This window comes from Salmo salar, chromosome ssa14 (assembly GCF_905237065.1).
Source record: "Salmo salar chromosome ssa14, Ssal_v3.1, whole genome shotgun sequence".
Lineage (NCBI taxonomy): Eukaryota > Metazoa > Chordata > Actinopteri > Salmoniformes > Salmonidae > Salmo > Salmo salar.
In genome coordinates this window covers 35,060,771-35,075,204 of record NC_059455.1, presented here as the reverse complement: position 1 = coordinate 35,075,204, position 14,434 = coordinate 35,060,771, and the positions used below count along the sequence as shown (strand labels likewise).

At 43.9% G+C, this 14,434-nt stretch overlaps 2 protein-coding genes across 2 annotated transcripts; both read right to left on the bottom strand.

Annotated features, from left to right (window-relative positions):
* Positions 1-388: 388 nt before the first annotated feature.
* On the bottom strand, positions 389-6,975 carry LOC106569426 (proteasome subunit beta type-5-like). The gene is made up of 3 exons (XM_014140774.2): positions 6,687-6,975; positions 5,759-6,065; positions 389-1,042 (listed from the first exon to the last, which is right to left on the bottom strand). Exons 1-3 carry the CDS (start codon positions 6,909-6,911, stop codon positions 756-758), a joined length of 819 nt encoding a protein of 272 aa, XP_013996249.1. The 5' UTR covers positions 6,912-6,975; the 3' UTR covers positions 389-755.
* Positions 6,976-7,988: 1,013 nt separating this feature from the next.
* LOC106569425 (proteasome subunit beta type-11) lies at positions 7,989-11,214 on the bottom strand. Its single transcript, XM_045693668.1, has one exon. It carries the CDS (start codon positions 11,212-11,214, stop codon positions 10,051-10,053), a length of 1,164 nt encoding a protein of 387 aa, XP_045549624.1. The 3' UTR covers positions 7,989-10,050.
* Positions 11,215-14,434: the final 3,220 nt, after the last annotated feature.

Here is a 14,434-nt window from a genome sequence, read left to right as displayed (position 1 = left end):
ACAATACATTTCCCTTCCAATTAAAGAAATAAATTGTTGCTAAACCAGTGGAGGGGAAGTTACACTGTATTCCACACAGGAAACACAATTACTGATAGATATGTAATTAGTAACTCCTATGGTTTAAATGGTAAACACTGCAGCTACTCTCCAATGCATCACAGAGCAGGGTTAGAAGGGTCGCTGTCGTAGAGGAACAGAATACATCAGGATCTCAGATGCCAAAATGTCAACAGAAAATGAACATTTTGGAGAAAGGAGCAATGTCAAGGAAAAATATGAAATGACAGAGGTGAGAATGTGTTGTGTACATGAATAACATGCACAGCTACAGTAAACACAGGAGGAAAAACAAGAGGAGACAAATTAAAAGAAACACATTCCAAGCTGAAAAAACATCTCAGGATTTATTGAGAAAAGATTTGCTTTCCCAATTGTGGTTACAAAGTAGAGCTATAACAAGGTAAGAGAGACTACTCCAAGACTGAGTGAGCCGTATATTGAGACCCCATATCAAACACCATGTGGGGGAACTGCAGCCCATTGTTTGGGAAAAATGTTCAAACATTTAAATTAGCTAGGAACATATCTGAAAGTAAACCATAACGGACGTGTAAGTGAAAGTAATCCAAAACAGAAGAAAATGATTGCTATATCCTTATCAACCATCCCTAATTTTTATAATTCTCAAACTCTTGACAGAGAAACTACAACGCCCTCCCTCCATCTCCTTCAACCATTCCTCCCTCCCTTCTCTATTTCTTTGGTTCTTGGTACTGGTGGTGCAGCTTCAATACGTCTTCCTGGGACACTCTGGTCCAGCCCTCACTGTGGACGTGGTAAAGGTTGACCTGTCCTCCGCTGTAGGCATCTCGGTACGTGGCCTGGTAGATAGCCCTGCGGCCCAGCTCACACGCCTCTTCCACAGATAGATCCTGTCTCAGCCCACTGTCCACCACACCGTACGCATACATGGACCCAGAGCCCACTGCAAACAGGTCCCCGCACACACGGTTCCCCTCCGAGTCCACGTAGTACAACCCTGAGGAGGCAGAGAGACAGGAGTCAGTCTGTACCATCTGACATTCAGGGAGGGGTAGGAGGAGAGCAAGGTAAAGCAGGTTAATTTAACAGACTTTCGGAATCAGGTGTTGAACTGTGTCAGGGAAATTGTAAATAAGGCATTTATTTTTTATAAGTCTGCAAATTCTTAACCTGTTTTCACTTTGTTATTATGGGGTATTGTGTGTAGTTATATTGATTTGATGGTAAAAATGTATTTAATACATTTTAGAATAAGGAAAGTCAAGGAGCCTGAATACTTTCCGAATTGGGGGGGGGGTTATTTATTTATTTATTTTCCCACTGCTAGTCTAAAAAAATTCTCGGCTGACCAACAGCCTGTCCACTAAATGGGGTCAGCCCTAGTGTGTAGCCTACACCTCATAAGGTCCCACAGTTGACAGTGCATGTCAGAGCAAAAACCAAGCCATGAGGTCCAAGGAATTGTTCGTAGAACTCAGAGACAGGATTGTGTCGAGGCACAGATCTGGGGAAGGGTACCAAAACATTTCTGCTGCATTGAAGGTCCCCAAGAACACAGTGGCCTCCATCATTCTTAAAATGGAAGAAGTTTGGAACCACCAAGACTCTTCCTAGAGCTGGCCGGCCTGTCAAACTGAGCAATCGGAGGAGAAGGGCCTTGGTCAGGGAGGTGTCCAAGAACCCAATGGTCACTGACAGATTTCCAGAGTTCCTCTGGGGCGATGGGAGAACCTTCCAGAAGGACAATCATCTCTGCAGCACTTCACCAATCAGTTATTTATGGTAGTGGCCAGATGGAAGCCACTCCTCAGTAAAAAAGCACATAACAGCCTGCTTGGAGTTTTCCAAAAGGCACCTAAAGGACTCTCAGATCATAAGAAACAAGTTTATCTTGTCTGATGAAACCAAGAGGCCAAGCGTCACATCTGGAGGAAAACTGGCACCATCCCTATGGTGAAGCATGGTGGTAGCAGCATCATGCTGTGGGGATGTTTTTCAGCGGCAGGGGCTAGGAGACTAGTCAGGTTCGAGGGAAAAATGAACGGCGCAAAGCGCAGAGAGATCCTTGATGAAAACCTGCTCCAGAGCGCTCAAAACTTCAGACTGGGGCGAAGGTTCACTTCCAACAGGACAACGACCCTAAGCACACAGCCAAGACAACGCAGGAGCGGCTTTGGGACAAGTCTCTGAATGGGCCACTCAATGACAAACTTGAACCAGATTTATTTTGAGATATATAGACTACTATAAATTAAATGAAACTGTTCCACGAAAATGTGCACATAAATCATAACTTGCATGCAGATCAGTAGAAATTGTACGATAACTTGGCACTCCAAACCGCTGGTGTAGGCTGTTAACGGCAACTTCATGAGCATAATGGCAGAATCTGCGAAGGCCAGCAGCAGCGGAAGAGGAGGGTCGGGAACAGGTTTTTTTTCATCTGGTTAGGCGATGTTGATCTCGGACTCTTAGTCATTTGTTTTACTTCATTTTTAAATAACAGTGCTTAAAGCATCAGGCAAGCTCAGTAGCCCACATATAGATGATTTTTATAAAAACATAGGATGTGTCAAATATATATTTAAAAATACACTTTTTAAAATGTTTACCAATCGCTTGGTTGAAAGAACAGACAACTCTCGGTCGACCAAGATAAAAAAAAAAATTGTTAGGGACAGCCCTACCATCCACACACACACTTCTCTCACACACACAAACACGTAATAGATCCAAGTGCACACACCATGCGGTGCCCTCCAGAGGGAATGTGAACAGCTGCATCCTCTCAGAGTAAACCAAGCCCAGCAGAACCTGCTGACGAGGCACATCCCGACACACTGCCTGCCTGTCTACCCCGGGGCGCTGCTCTAGGCCTTATTGATCCCTCCCAACACACCCAAATTAACTATCGACCCATACCGGGCCAAGCAGGTGACCCGAACTCAGAGGAAATATGGAAAAACGAAAGAACAAAATCACAACCATATTTACACACTCGCACATGCTACACTTGATAATGCAAGCACACATACACACACAACATTCAGGCTGGTGTATTTGCAAGGATGACTTGTGAGACAGTTTGTTCCCCAATGTGACACACGCAGAGGGCTTGATCACAGTGACGCAGCAGCAGTGACTAGCCCCACCAGCCTGTGTTGTTCCACTAGAGAGCCAACCTACAGATGATGAATCAGGGAGGGAAAAGGCCTGTTCTCTCAACACCGTCAAAATGTGAACCTATGATAATTGTGAATCACACACACACACCCTCCCAGTGATAGGCTACAGAGTACAGCTCCCAGGCCAGTTAAGGACAGCCTATTAAAGCACACGTCTTTAAGACATTGCTCTAAGAAGTCACAATTGCTTTCAACTGGCAAATTGCACCTTCTATACGCGTCGTTAGCTCCCTCTGATAATCACTAAGCTCCTGCCTATGCGCCAGGATAATTTGCCATTTTGGAGCTGCGACTGAAGACTGAGGAGGACTGGTTAAAAATGTAATAGAAGAGACTTTTCTAAAGGCAGCCACTCATGCAAAGAGGCAAGGAGGAGGGTGGCTCTTCAGGGCCAGGCAGGGATAAAAGCACCAACACCTCCACATCCATAACACACCTGGGATCTATGTAGAGAACGCAGGAATGAAGATTGGGATGACGGAGGGGGAGGGAGAATGCGTCACTGAGAAGCGGCACAGAAGATGAGGGAAGAGGGGGACGCTCATCATGGCAGAACAAAAGGGCTTAAATTCATGAGCCCACATAAACCTGCAGGAAGGCGGCGGGCTGCGAGCGGCGGAACGTTCCGGCATAGCGCCTCCACCAGTTAGGTGACAGGCGGTTAAGCTCTAGCTCTTTTTCATGTCAGCGATGAGGAACATCAGAGTGACAGCATTCAGAAGAGCAGGGGCTGGCATCAGATGGACGAGCAGAGTGTCTGTCTGAATGTGTCTGTCTCACTTAAACACATCACTGGCTCCGCTCTAAGGGAAAGGAGGCCAGGGGCTTCAAAAACAGATGCTCAGCCTCACACTCACTAGGGAACAGCAGCTTACCTATACTGTGCAGCTCCTGCTACCTGTGCAAATCCACTGACTCACTCACTTCAGGAGCCTACGTGGTTTGGTATTACAGTGCATTAACTTGGCCGTCAATGTATCATCTAGTCTCTCTCCATTTTATGACGCTTACCCTTTTAATAGTAACTGTTCAATGTTCCCAGATTTCTTTGAAATATAATTACGAGTGAAAGTTTTCCTTCCCCCAAAAATTGTAATTAAGTATGTTAATTGTGTTGGAATGGTGTGGGCGTACAGAATGTGTGTCATTAAAAATATTCTTGCTTTTGAAGTGGTTCTCTTTCACCAAGTTATGCTTTAGCCACAAATAGGAGTATAGTACGAGTCAACAACATCATTTGGATACGAGTTAACAGAATATGAACTTTTAAAAGTGAGCTTTTCACTGGACAGTTACTTTAAGTCCACTGATCACAAAACATGAGACGATTTGTGTCCTAGAAGCCAGAGACAGAGGTGACAGAACACGACCACGAGAGGAGTGCGTTAACTCACACCATCTAGCAGCCAGGCACTAAGCCTGTTGACCATATGAGAGTCATGGCATTGAATGTTATTACAGTCATATTAGTCAAGATCTTAACATACTTTATTAGATATATTTCTTGTGCCACTTAAGACACTTAATCACCAGAATAACAGTGCTTGACATCATTGTAGCCGCTAATGAGCTTTCTCTTAATCGAGATTGATTTAATTTAGATGACATTTACCTCTCCATTCAATCACTGGCATTGTAGCTGCCGCCATTCCTATTGCACTTATAGTGGGATCATTATTCACGCAATTGATTGCAGGATTTAATACGAGTCACCTAGGTCCCAGGCAGTCTGGAAGTCCACACATACTCCCCACTCTGAACAAAGCTCATCGATCAAGCAGAACCACTTTATGCATGCGAACCAATTGTCCGGGCCAAGACCTTGCGTCAATCACCACGCCGGCTCTCCCTGGCCCACAGTCCCAGCCCTATCAATCTCCCATCACAGCGTCACGGTGCAGCCTTCTTTAAGCACACCTCATGTACTGTAATGTTGACTACTGACTCTTACCTCACAGCATCTAAAAACACAAGTCAAATCCACAAAAGTAAGCAAGTGTGACACCAATGCCATCTAGTGGGAGACAACCAAAATGCACTCAATCCAGTACTTAGCCTACTTTCTGAACTGTGTTGGTAACTGTTGACAGCTGATGTGTTGTAAACATTTTCACAAGCAGCAGAGACAGGAGAAGTTCGCTCAATCCCTACTAACTATTATGAACCACAACAACAAAAAAAGGTGTGTGTGTGATATATACACACACACACACACACACACACACACACACACACACACACACACACACACACACACACACACACACACACACACACACACACACACACACACACACACACACACACACACACACACACACACACCTCATACTCTGAGCAGCTACTAACTCATGCTGTATGTTGCCTACCTTTGGTATGAGTATGGGAAAACAGTGTTTACATAGTTGGCTAGTTCACCGGATCATAGTGTAAATAAATACATGTACAGGTATGACTGGGGTTCCACTGTAACATAGCTACGTCAATTGTGGTAACACGTGTGCTCAGAGTGTAGGAGTTTTAATTACCTGGCCCCCTCTTGTCCCAACCACACACCATGGTGCCCATGCTGAGGCCCATGCCTTTATACTGGTACACCATATTGGCCAGAAGCTTGGAGGCAGCTGCCACAGAGATGCGCTCCTTGTTGCGAAGCTCATAGACGCGACACTGGCGGGCCAGCAGGCGCTCCCAGAAGCTGCAGTCAGCTGCACCTCCAGCCATGGTGCCCAGCAGGTACGGGTTAATCTCTATAACCTTCTTTACAGTCTGAGAGGCGATGTAGGCGCCAGCTGTGGCCCGAGAGTCCACCGCCACGATGACACCATGTTGGAACTGTGGAATAATGACAAATGGGATTTCAGGTTAGTTAGGGAGGGCCAGCTGCACTTGACTTGAGAGATTGGTGGCCTTACTGGCTGTCCGTTGATAGTTTATTTCTGCTACAGAGAGGTTGATCCATCACTTTTAGAAGGATACAAATTCTCATGAACAAAGTTTAGGCCAGTATGTAATATATACTTAGCAAGTAACTTTTGCCCTGGATAGGACTACGTAACTAACTAAGTGCAATTAAAAGTACTGACAAATGCCAAGCAAATACACTACTGTGGCTACTAGCTAGTATGTGACACATTTGGATAAAGCAAACTTGTAATCTAGCTGAAGAACTGTCAGTGTTGTCAAGCTACTGTAAGCAGTTATTTAAATAGCTAGCTTGCAAGCTTGGCTAGCGTTGGCAATGATAAAGCACAATTAGCACGCTAACTGGCTGGCTAACATAAGCTAGCTAACCATCAAGAAAACTGAAAACAGACACAGCAAGAAACTCAACACTTCACCAATATATCTAGATATAGGTGATATCAAATACAATATCACGGATATCATTTTAGTTAATGTGTGAGTTATTTTACATTTAAAAAAAATAGGCTTTAACTAGCAATCTCAATTTACTTTGAAAGCCAAGGTGGTAGTCCCATGGAGAAATTCTATTTTCCTCTCCGGGCCGTCCTTGTCGTCAGGGCCGAGTGAAGCTTTTATGGCAAAATTAAGTCTGTCGCCCGGTGCAGCCCCAAATCCCAAGTCGGTCTGACCGAACCCACAACCAAATGAAAAAGCCCGGTCATTACTAAATGAAAAATCCGCAGACTCACCCTGCAAAACACTAGACAACGCCATCTTTGAAAGTGTTTTGGAGCTCAACCGACACGCACGTCTTCTTCTTCTATGGTATTTTTGCGATTGCACAATTGAATGTGCATCCCGCCATCTACTGTACGGGATGAAAAGAGGATAACACTTTCTAACTTTTGAACGGTACTACCGAGTCTGGGATTTATATATACCATTCAAAAGTTTGGGGTCAATTAGAAATGTCCTTGTTTTTGAAAGAAAAGCTAATTTTTTGTCCATTAAAATAACATCAAATTGATCAGAAATACAGTGTAGACATTGCTAATATTGTAAATGACTATTGTAGCTGGAAACGGCTGACTTTTTATGGAATATCTACATAGGCGTACAGAGCCCCATTATCTTGTTCTAAGAAATGAAGGCTATTCCATGCGAGAAATCCCGGAGTCGCTTCTTCACTGTTGATGTTGAGACTGGTGTTGTGAGTGTACTATTTAATTAAGCTGCCAGTTGAGGACTTGTGAGGCGTCTGTTTCTCAAACTCCTCTTTCTATTCGGGTTAGAGCCAGTTTGCACTGTTCTGTAAAGAGAGTAGTACACAGCATTGTACGAGATCTTCAGTTTCTTGGCAATTTCTCTCATGGAAAAGCCTTCATTTCTCAGAACAAGAATAGACTGACGAGTTTCAGAAGAAAGGTCTCTGTTTCTGGTCATTTTGAGCCTGTAATCGAACCCACAAATGCTGATACTCCAGATACTGAACTAGTCTAAAGAAGGCCAGTTTTATTGCTTATTTAATCAGAACAACAGTTTTCAGCTGTGCTAACATAATTTCAAAAGTGTTTTCTAATGATCAATTAGCCTTTAAAATGATCAACTTGGATTAGCTAACACAGTGTGCCATTGGAACACATGAGTGATAGTTGCTGATAATGGGCCTCTGTACACCTATGTAGATATTCCATTAAAAACCATCCGTTTCCAGCTACAATAGTCATTTACAACATTAGCAATATCTACACTGCATTTTGGATGAATTTTATGTTATTTTAATGGACAAAAAAAATGTGCTTTTCTTTCAAAAACAAGGACATTTCTAAGTGACCCCAAACTTTTGAATGGTAGTGTGTACCTAAAATTGTATTAAATCAAACAACTTTACTGTTAAAAAAAATGTATAGATCTGATCCCTACACAGGCTCAAGGGGAGCCTCGGAGGGCCGGCCTTCTTCTGGCACCAGTACCCCTTGCATGTCTTCAGATGTAAAATCCTTATGTCCCAAAAACTTTCCTGCCGCAGCCACAATGTCCAGTTTTATAGACTTCTTTGAGACTTGAGTCGTACAGTTTATAACTGTGGCCATGAACTCTACCTTTTTAACACACAGGGTATTGTTTGTCTGGCAGCAAACTTTTACTACAGGCTGTGGTGCATCCACTACCCTAAGTTCACTAGCATCACTTGTTTTCTAAATTATTTTAAATCGCCTCCGCATTGGAGATTCGATTGATTACTCTAACTTTTGCCAACTCAATCTCCTTCACTCCAGGAACTCGGGATCATGAACCCCACCACAATTGCAACACCGTCGTCCTTCTACACATCGTTCTTCAGTATACTCTGTCCGTCTGCACACACTTGAAACAACAATCCAGTTCTTACACTGCAGTGGTTTGGGAACGAAAGCTCTAACACTATCTTACATAATCAAGCTTCACATGCGTAGGTAGATGCTCTTTGTAAAAAAGAAAAAACAATAGGACCAACAGACTTTCTTCTTTTCTCCATTCACCCAGCAAGTCAGAAGCCGGGCACCAACCACACCAGGAATTCTCCTTAGGTATTCAACATGAACATCCATCGTCACCCTTGAGGTGACTCCTTTGACGGGTGCTCTACTCTGAAGTTCAAAGCACGAAACTTCTGTTGTCCGGATTCTTTTGAGGCCCACTGCAATCTTCCTCTGTTCTTAAGAAATACAACAAATCAAAATAAGACCCCCCCCAAAAAAGAAGCAAATCACTATCATTCATAGACGTATCCTTCACTCCAATTTTAGACAATTTCCTTTTTGTTCCAGTTTGACATTCAGGACTTTCATCTTCACCAACTTTGCTTGACGCTCTGCGCGAATCAAACTCAGCTTTCGCTCCACTCCACACCATTTTACTCCACCTCTCTGTATTTTCTCTCGCTCTACTGATCTCCACTTCCCCACACCTAGAGTCAAGACCAAAGATGTTGCATGACTCCCGGCATCTTTCTTTTCTGTCTTCTTTGAATCGAAGACGCCAAATGCTAAGAGCGGCCACTATTGCACTGGCAGGATGCCAACCGCTGTTAAACTTAATCCAAGAAGAAGTAGTATCTCACTGGCAGACTGTGGCAGCCCTCATCTAATTTATACCTTGCTTGTTGCCAACCTTTCCTCTTCATTCTCTTCCTCTCCACCGACACCCTGTATCTGCCCCACCATCTCTGCATACATTTCCCTTACTTTCTGTAAAAAGCGGCCAATGATTCTATTTACTTTATATTTTCCTTAAATCTACCCTAGCCCAAGAATGAACTAAAGGAGCATAAAATTACTCCCTATAGTACAAGGAACTGACATGTTCTGTTTCTAGGTGAATTGGCTCTGGCAGTCCAAACATCCAAATACTCCATCTAAACGTGAATTAATTCTCAATTGCGGTACAGTTCTAGAAACATAAAGCCCTCTGCCTTCCTATCACATCAAAATAATTTCACAAATGCTAAATATAGGCTACATTTACTGTACACTATTTAACCGGTTTTAACAGAGTTGCCGCCGACAGTATTTTTTAGTGACAACATGATTACGGCGTCCGTCTTCCGTTTACACACAGGTGTTCGGAGACGCAGATAGCTAATTAGCAGAGGTAGTCGCCTCTGTCTTCCATCTGTTTTCTGTAAACAAGAGCTGCAACATGGAAATATGGCTGATATAAAAGATACGTTCCTTATGTTTCCAAAACCGTACTGCAAGCGATGAATGTTAATGTTCAGCACGAGCGTCGGTGCTCTTAACAAAACTCCCCCAGCCAAAAGATATACGTTCATGAATAGACGCTAAAGGTAATTAGCAGCTATGAATGGGCTAAATCTACCCCTACCCTCTAACCCCAACCCTAATCATCCCCCTTCCCTATTTATCAATCCCTATTTCTTATCTTCCGCACTCTCTTCTTTTCCCCTGTTCAGCACCCTCTCCCTCTCTCTGTGGTACTCCTCTCTCAGATCCTCCCTGTCTCTTCGGCAATATCCTTGGGCAGTGATGTGGAAAACGTCCACACAGTTCCCTGAATATGCATCCCTGTGTGTGGCCCTGTACACAGCTTCTCTGGCCAATGAGATAGCCTCCTCCTCATTCAGGCTCCACCGCATCTCTCCATCCAGCACTCCGTAAGCATAAGGCGAACCTGAGCCAACCGAGAAGAGCTCTCCCTGCAGCCGGGTGCCATCACTGCACACATAGAACAGCTTTGGGCCACAACGATCCCTGACAGGGGATCTTGTCAGGTCCACGTCAGTTACTGCATGTCTTGTTCTCTCACAGGCACTGTCAGTCAAGTCATCTTGACTACAAGCATCACTAGTTGACATTCCTGTCTCTTCAAGGGGCCGTTTTACTGGAGAGATGCTGTCGTCTCTGCCCGATCCCATCCTATCAACTCTTTGTCCCTTGAATTCCTCCATCCTAACCTCCTCTACATCCCAGCCACAAAGAGTGGCTGCCACACACACATCAGTCCCCTTAAAGGGGTGCAGCATATGAGAGAGGAGCTTGGCAGAGCCAGTGATTGACAAGCGGCGGCCGTGGCGTAGCTGGTAAAGGCGGATCTCTCTGGCCAGGATTCTCTCCCATAGCATGCAGTCTGCACCACTGCCTGAAGTGGTGACCAGTAAATGGGAGTGGATGGGCAGGATCTTCTGGGCAGAGGGACAGGCGACAAGCCCTGAGCAGCTGGCACGTGTGTCTGCCGCTGCTATAACACCTCCTTGGAACACAAAGGCCAGGGTAGTGGTTCCATGAGACAAAGGGAATGGGCGGCGGGTGGGCGGTGATGAGGTGGACAGGGAAGAAAGGGACGTGTGTCTGTTGTCACAGCGGAAAGGAACAGAGCTCTGAGTAGGTATGAAAAAGCGCAGAGGGACCCCTCCATCTCTCTCAGGTGATTTAAACCTTCCCCAACCAAGGATCCTCTCATCAGCCATGTCCAGGAGAGGAGTGGTATCTCCCATAGGCCCAGATAGTGAGGCAGGAGTGTTCCACCTGTGAGACATAGGGGTGTCCTGAAAGCCACTTACGTCTTGTAAAGCCATTGTGATTGTCTATGGCTGACGGATTGTGGTAGATATCAATGCAATAAAGATCACAAAACAGACTCAATCTCCCTACAAAAACAGATTTACTGTCCCTTGAATTTGAGTAAAAGGTTGATGCTCAGTGTAATCTCTCAATAAGGAGAGGCAATAACATTTAACAGCTCAGAGCAATCCATAATTCAGAGAAACTGTCCTTAGGCTTGTCCAATTTCTCCCAGTGAAATCCATTTTTACAGCCTTGTATATGACAGTCCTGCTTGGTATCAACTCTCTCCCCAAATACAATGACACTGAACTTTAAGTGTTTTTATATAGCAGTCTGACACACACATGCGCAACCGCACACAAACACACACACTAATATTTCTCACAAGCATTTAGCTTGACTTAGCGATATATGATAGTGCTTCTGTTGTGATGGTGATACGATATAGAGAAGCGACTCTACAAACACTACAGGGTCAATTCTGAGGCAGCTTGTCAATAGGCCACATTAGTGAAGCGACACTTGTACTTGCATAAACATGTCCTCTTGTTACATTTTTTGTTTCACATTTAATGTCATTTTATATCTGTGAGTTATATTTGAAGGTAAATCCAATTATTATTATTCTTCACAAAAGGGTCGTTACCCTTCAAAAAGAAGATTTCGACACCCACCATCTCAGATTGTTCTGAAATCATTTCTGTTGTTAGAAACAGATAAGATTAGCATTCATGCAACATTATTGTTGAAATATATTTTGATCTCTGAGAAATTAAGCTAATTAATTGCACCAAAATTGGCCATTTTAATTTATAGGACTCATAATATTAAATAAATGTTGTACCTAACATTCGATTTGGACTAAACTTTTTTCTAACTCTAACCAGTTTACCATCCAACCTTTTTATGCGAGTAAATACATGTTGCATAAAAAAATGTCACGACAGGCCTTGTCGGTAAACGTTCCAAATGTCGATAAAACAAAATACGCTAGACAATTAATTATGTGAGAAATACCGGTGCAAATGCTCTTATGCTCAAATATTGATATATTAACCATCATATCGAAGTCAACTTGGAGTCAGGCGATGACTAGTGGTGTGGTCCTCCCACTACAGCTCAGGAAAGCATGCAGGTTATTAGGCTACAGATTAAATAAATTATGATGAACTTCACAGGGTGGTGAAAGTGCACGGTGATGAACTTGATGCTCCTTTCCAATAAATACAGTGCCTTCAGAAAGTATTCAAGCCCCTTTACTTATTCCACATTTTGTTGCGTTGCAGCATGAATTCAAAATGGTTTAAATGTTTTTTTTCTTACCTATCTACACACAATAACCCATAGGGAAAGGGGGATATATACAAGATGGCGTCGGAGGGGAGGGCTGCCATCTTATCGGTTCTTAACCAACCATGCTATTTTTTTTAAAAATGTTGTGTTGTTCGTAACTTTTTTTGTACATAATGTTGCTGCTACCGTCTCTTATGACCGAAAAGAGCTTCTGGACATCAGAACTGGGATTACTCACCTCAAATTGGACGAGGAGTTCTTCTTCAATGAGTCGGACGCGGGGGATATACTACAGACACCGGACCAGGCCCAGATCCCCGTGATTCGCTGGAAAAGGAAACGTAGGTTTTGCGGAAAGAGATCAGGATGCCTTGTGAGGATCAGGAGATGAATGGCTAATCTGCCCTTGCCTTCCGTTCTTATAGCTAACGTTCAATCGCTGGAAAATGAATGAAATGAACTGAAAGCACGTATATCCTATCAATGGGACATGAAAAACTGTAATATCTTATGTTTCACCGAGTCGTGGCTGAACATCGACATTAAGAACATACAGCTGTTGGGTTATACACTCTATCGGCAGGACAGAACAGCAGCCTCTGGTAAGACACGGGGCAGGAGCCTATGCATATTTGCAAATAATAGCTGGTGCACGATATCTAAGGAAGTCTCAAGGTTTTGCTCGCCTGAGGTAGAGTATCTCATGATAAGCTGTAGACCACACTATCTACCTAGAGAGTTTTCGTCTGTATTTTTCGTAGCTACATACCACCACAGACTTAGGCTGGCACTAAAACCACACTCAATGAGCTGTATTCCGCCATAAGCAAACAGGGAAATGCTCATCCAGAGGTGGCGCTCCTAGTGGCCAGGGACTTTAATGCGGGGAAACTTAAATCAGTTTTACCTAATTTCTATCAGCATGTTAAATGTGCAACCAGAGGAAAAACTATTTGAGACCACTTTTGAGACCAAATCTGACCATAACTCTAACCTTCTGATTCCTGCTTACAAGCAAAAATTAAAGCAGGAAGCACCAGTGACTCAGTCTATAAAAAAGTGGTCAGATGAAGCAGATGCTAAACTAAAGGACTGTTTTGCTAGCACAGACTGGAATATGTTCTGAGATTCTTCCGATGGCATTGACGAGTACAGCACATCATTCACTGGCTTTATCAATAAGTGCATCGAGGACGTCGTCCCCACAGTGACTGTATGTACATACCCCAACCAGAAGCCATGGATTACAGGTAACATTCACACTGAGCTAAAGGGTAGAGCTGCCACTTTCAAGGAGCGGGACTCGAACCTGGAAGCTTATAAGAAATCCCGCTATACCGTCCGACAAACCATCAAACAGGCAAAGCGTTAATACAGGACTAAAATCAAATTGTACTACATCGACTCCGACGCTCGTTGGATGTGCGGGGCTTGCAAAATATTACAGACTACAAAGGGAAACTGAACTGAGAGCTGCCCAGTGACACGAGTATACCAAACGAGCTAAATAACTTCTATGCCAGCATCGAGGCAAGTAACATTGAAACATGCATGAGAGCATCAGCTGTTCCGGACGACTGTAAGATCACACACTCTGCAGCCGATGTGAGTAAGACCTTTAAACAGGTCAACATTCACAAGGCCGCTGGGCCAGACATATTACCAGGACGTATACTCCGAGCATGCGCTGACCAACTGGCAAGTGTCTTCACTGACATTTTCAATCTCTCCCTGTCTGAGTCTGTAATACCAACATGTTTCAAGCAGACCACCATAGTCCCTGTGCCCAAGAACACTAAGGTAACCTGCCTTAATGACTACCGACCCGTAGCATTCACGTCTGTAGCCATGAAATGCTTTGAAAGGCTGGTCATGGCTTACATCAACACCATTATCCCAGAAACCCTAGACCCACTCCAATTTGCATACCGCACCAAC

What these genes read in the sequence shown, in the direction of transcription:
- LOC106569426 (XM_014140774.2), bottom strand. Translation starts at nt 6,911, where the DNA reads ATGGCGTTGTCTAGTGTTTTGCAGGGTGAGTCTGCGGATTTTTCATTT. An exon ending in CTACCACCTTGGCTTTCAAA is followed by an intron (nt 6,066 to 6,686) that starts GTAAATTGAGAT and finishes ATTATTCCACAG; the next exon opens with TTCCAACATGGTGTCATCGT. An exon ending in TTGGGACAAGAGGGGGCCAG is followed by an intron (nt 1,043 to 5,758) that starts GTAATTAAAACT and finishes CTGCCTCCTCAG; the next exon opens with GGTTGTACTACGTGGACTCG.
- LOC106569425 (XM_045693668.1), bottom strand. Translation starts at nt 11,214, where the DNA reads ATGGCTTTACAAGACGTAAGTGGCTTTCAGGACACCCCTATGTCTCAC.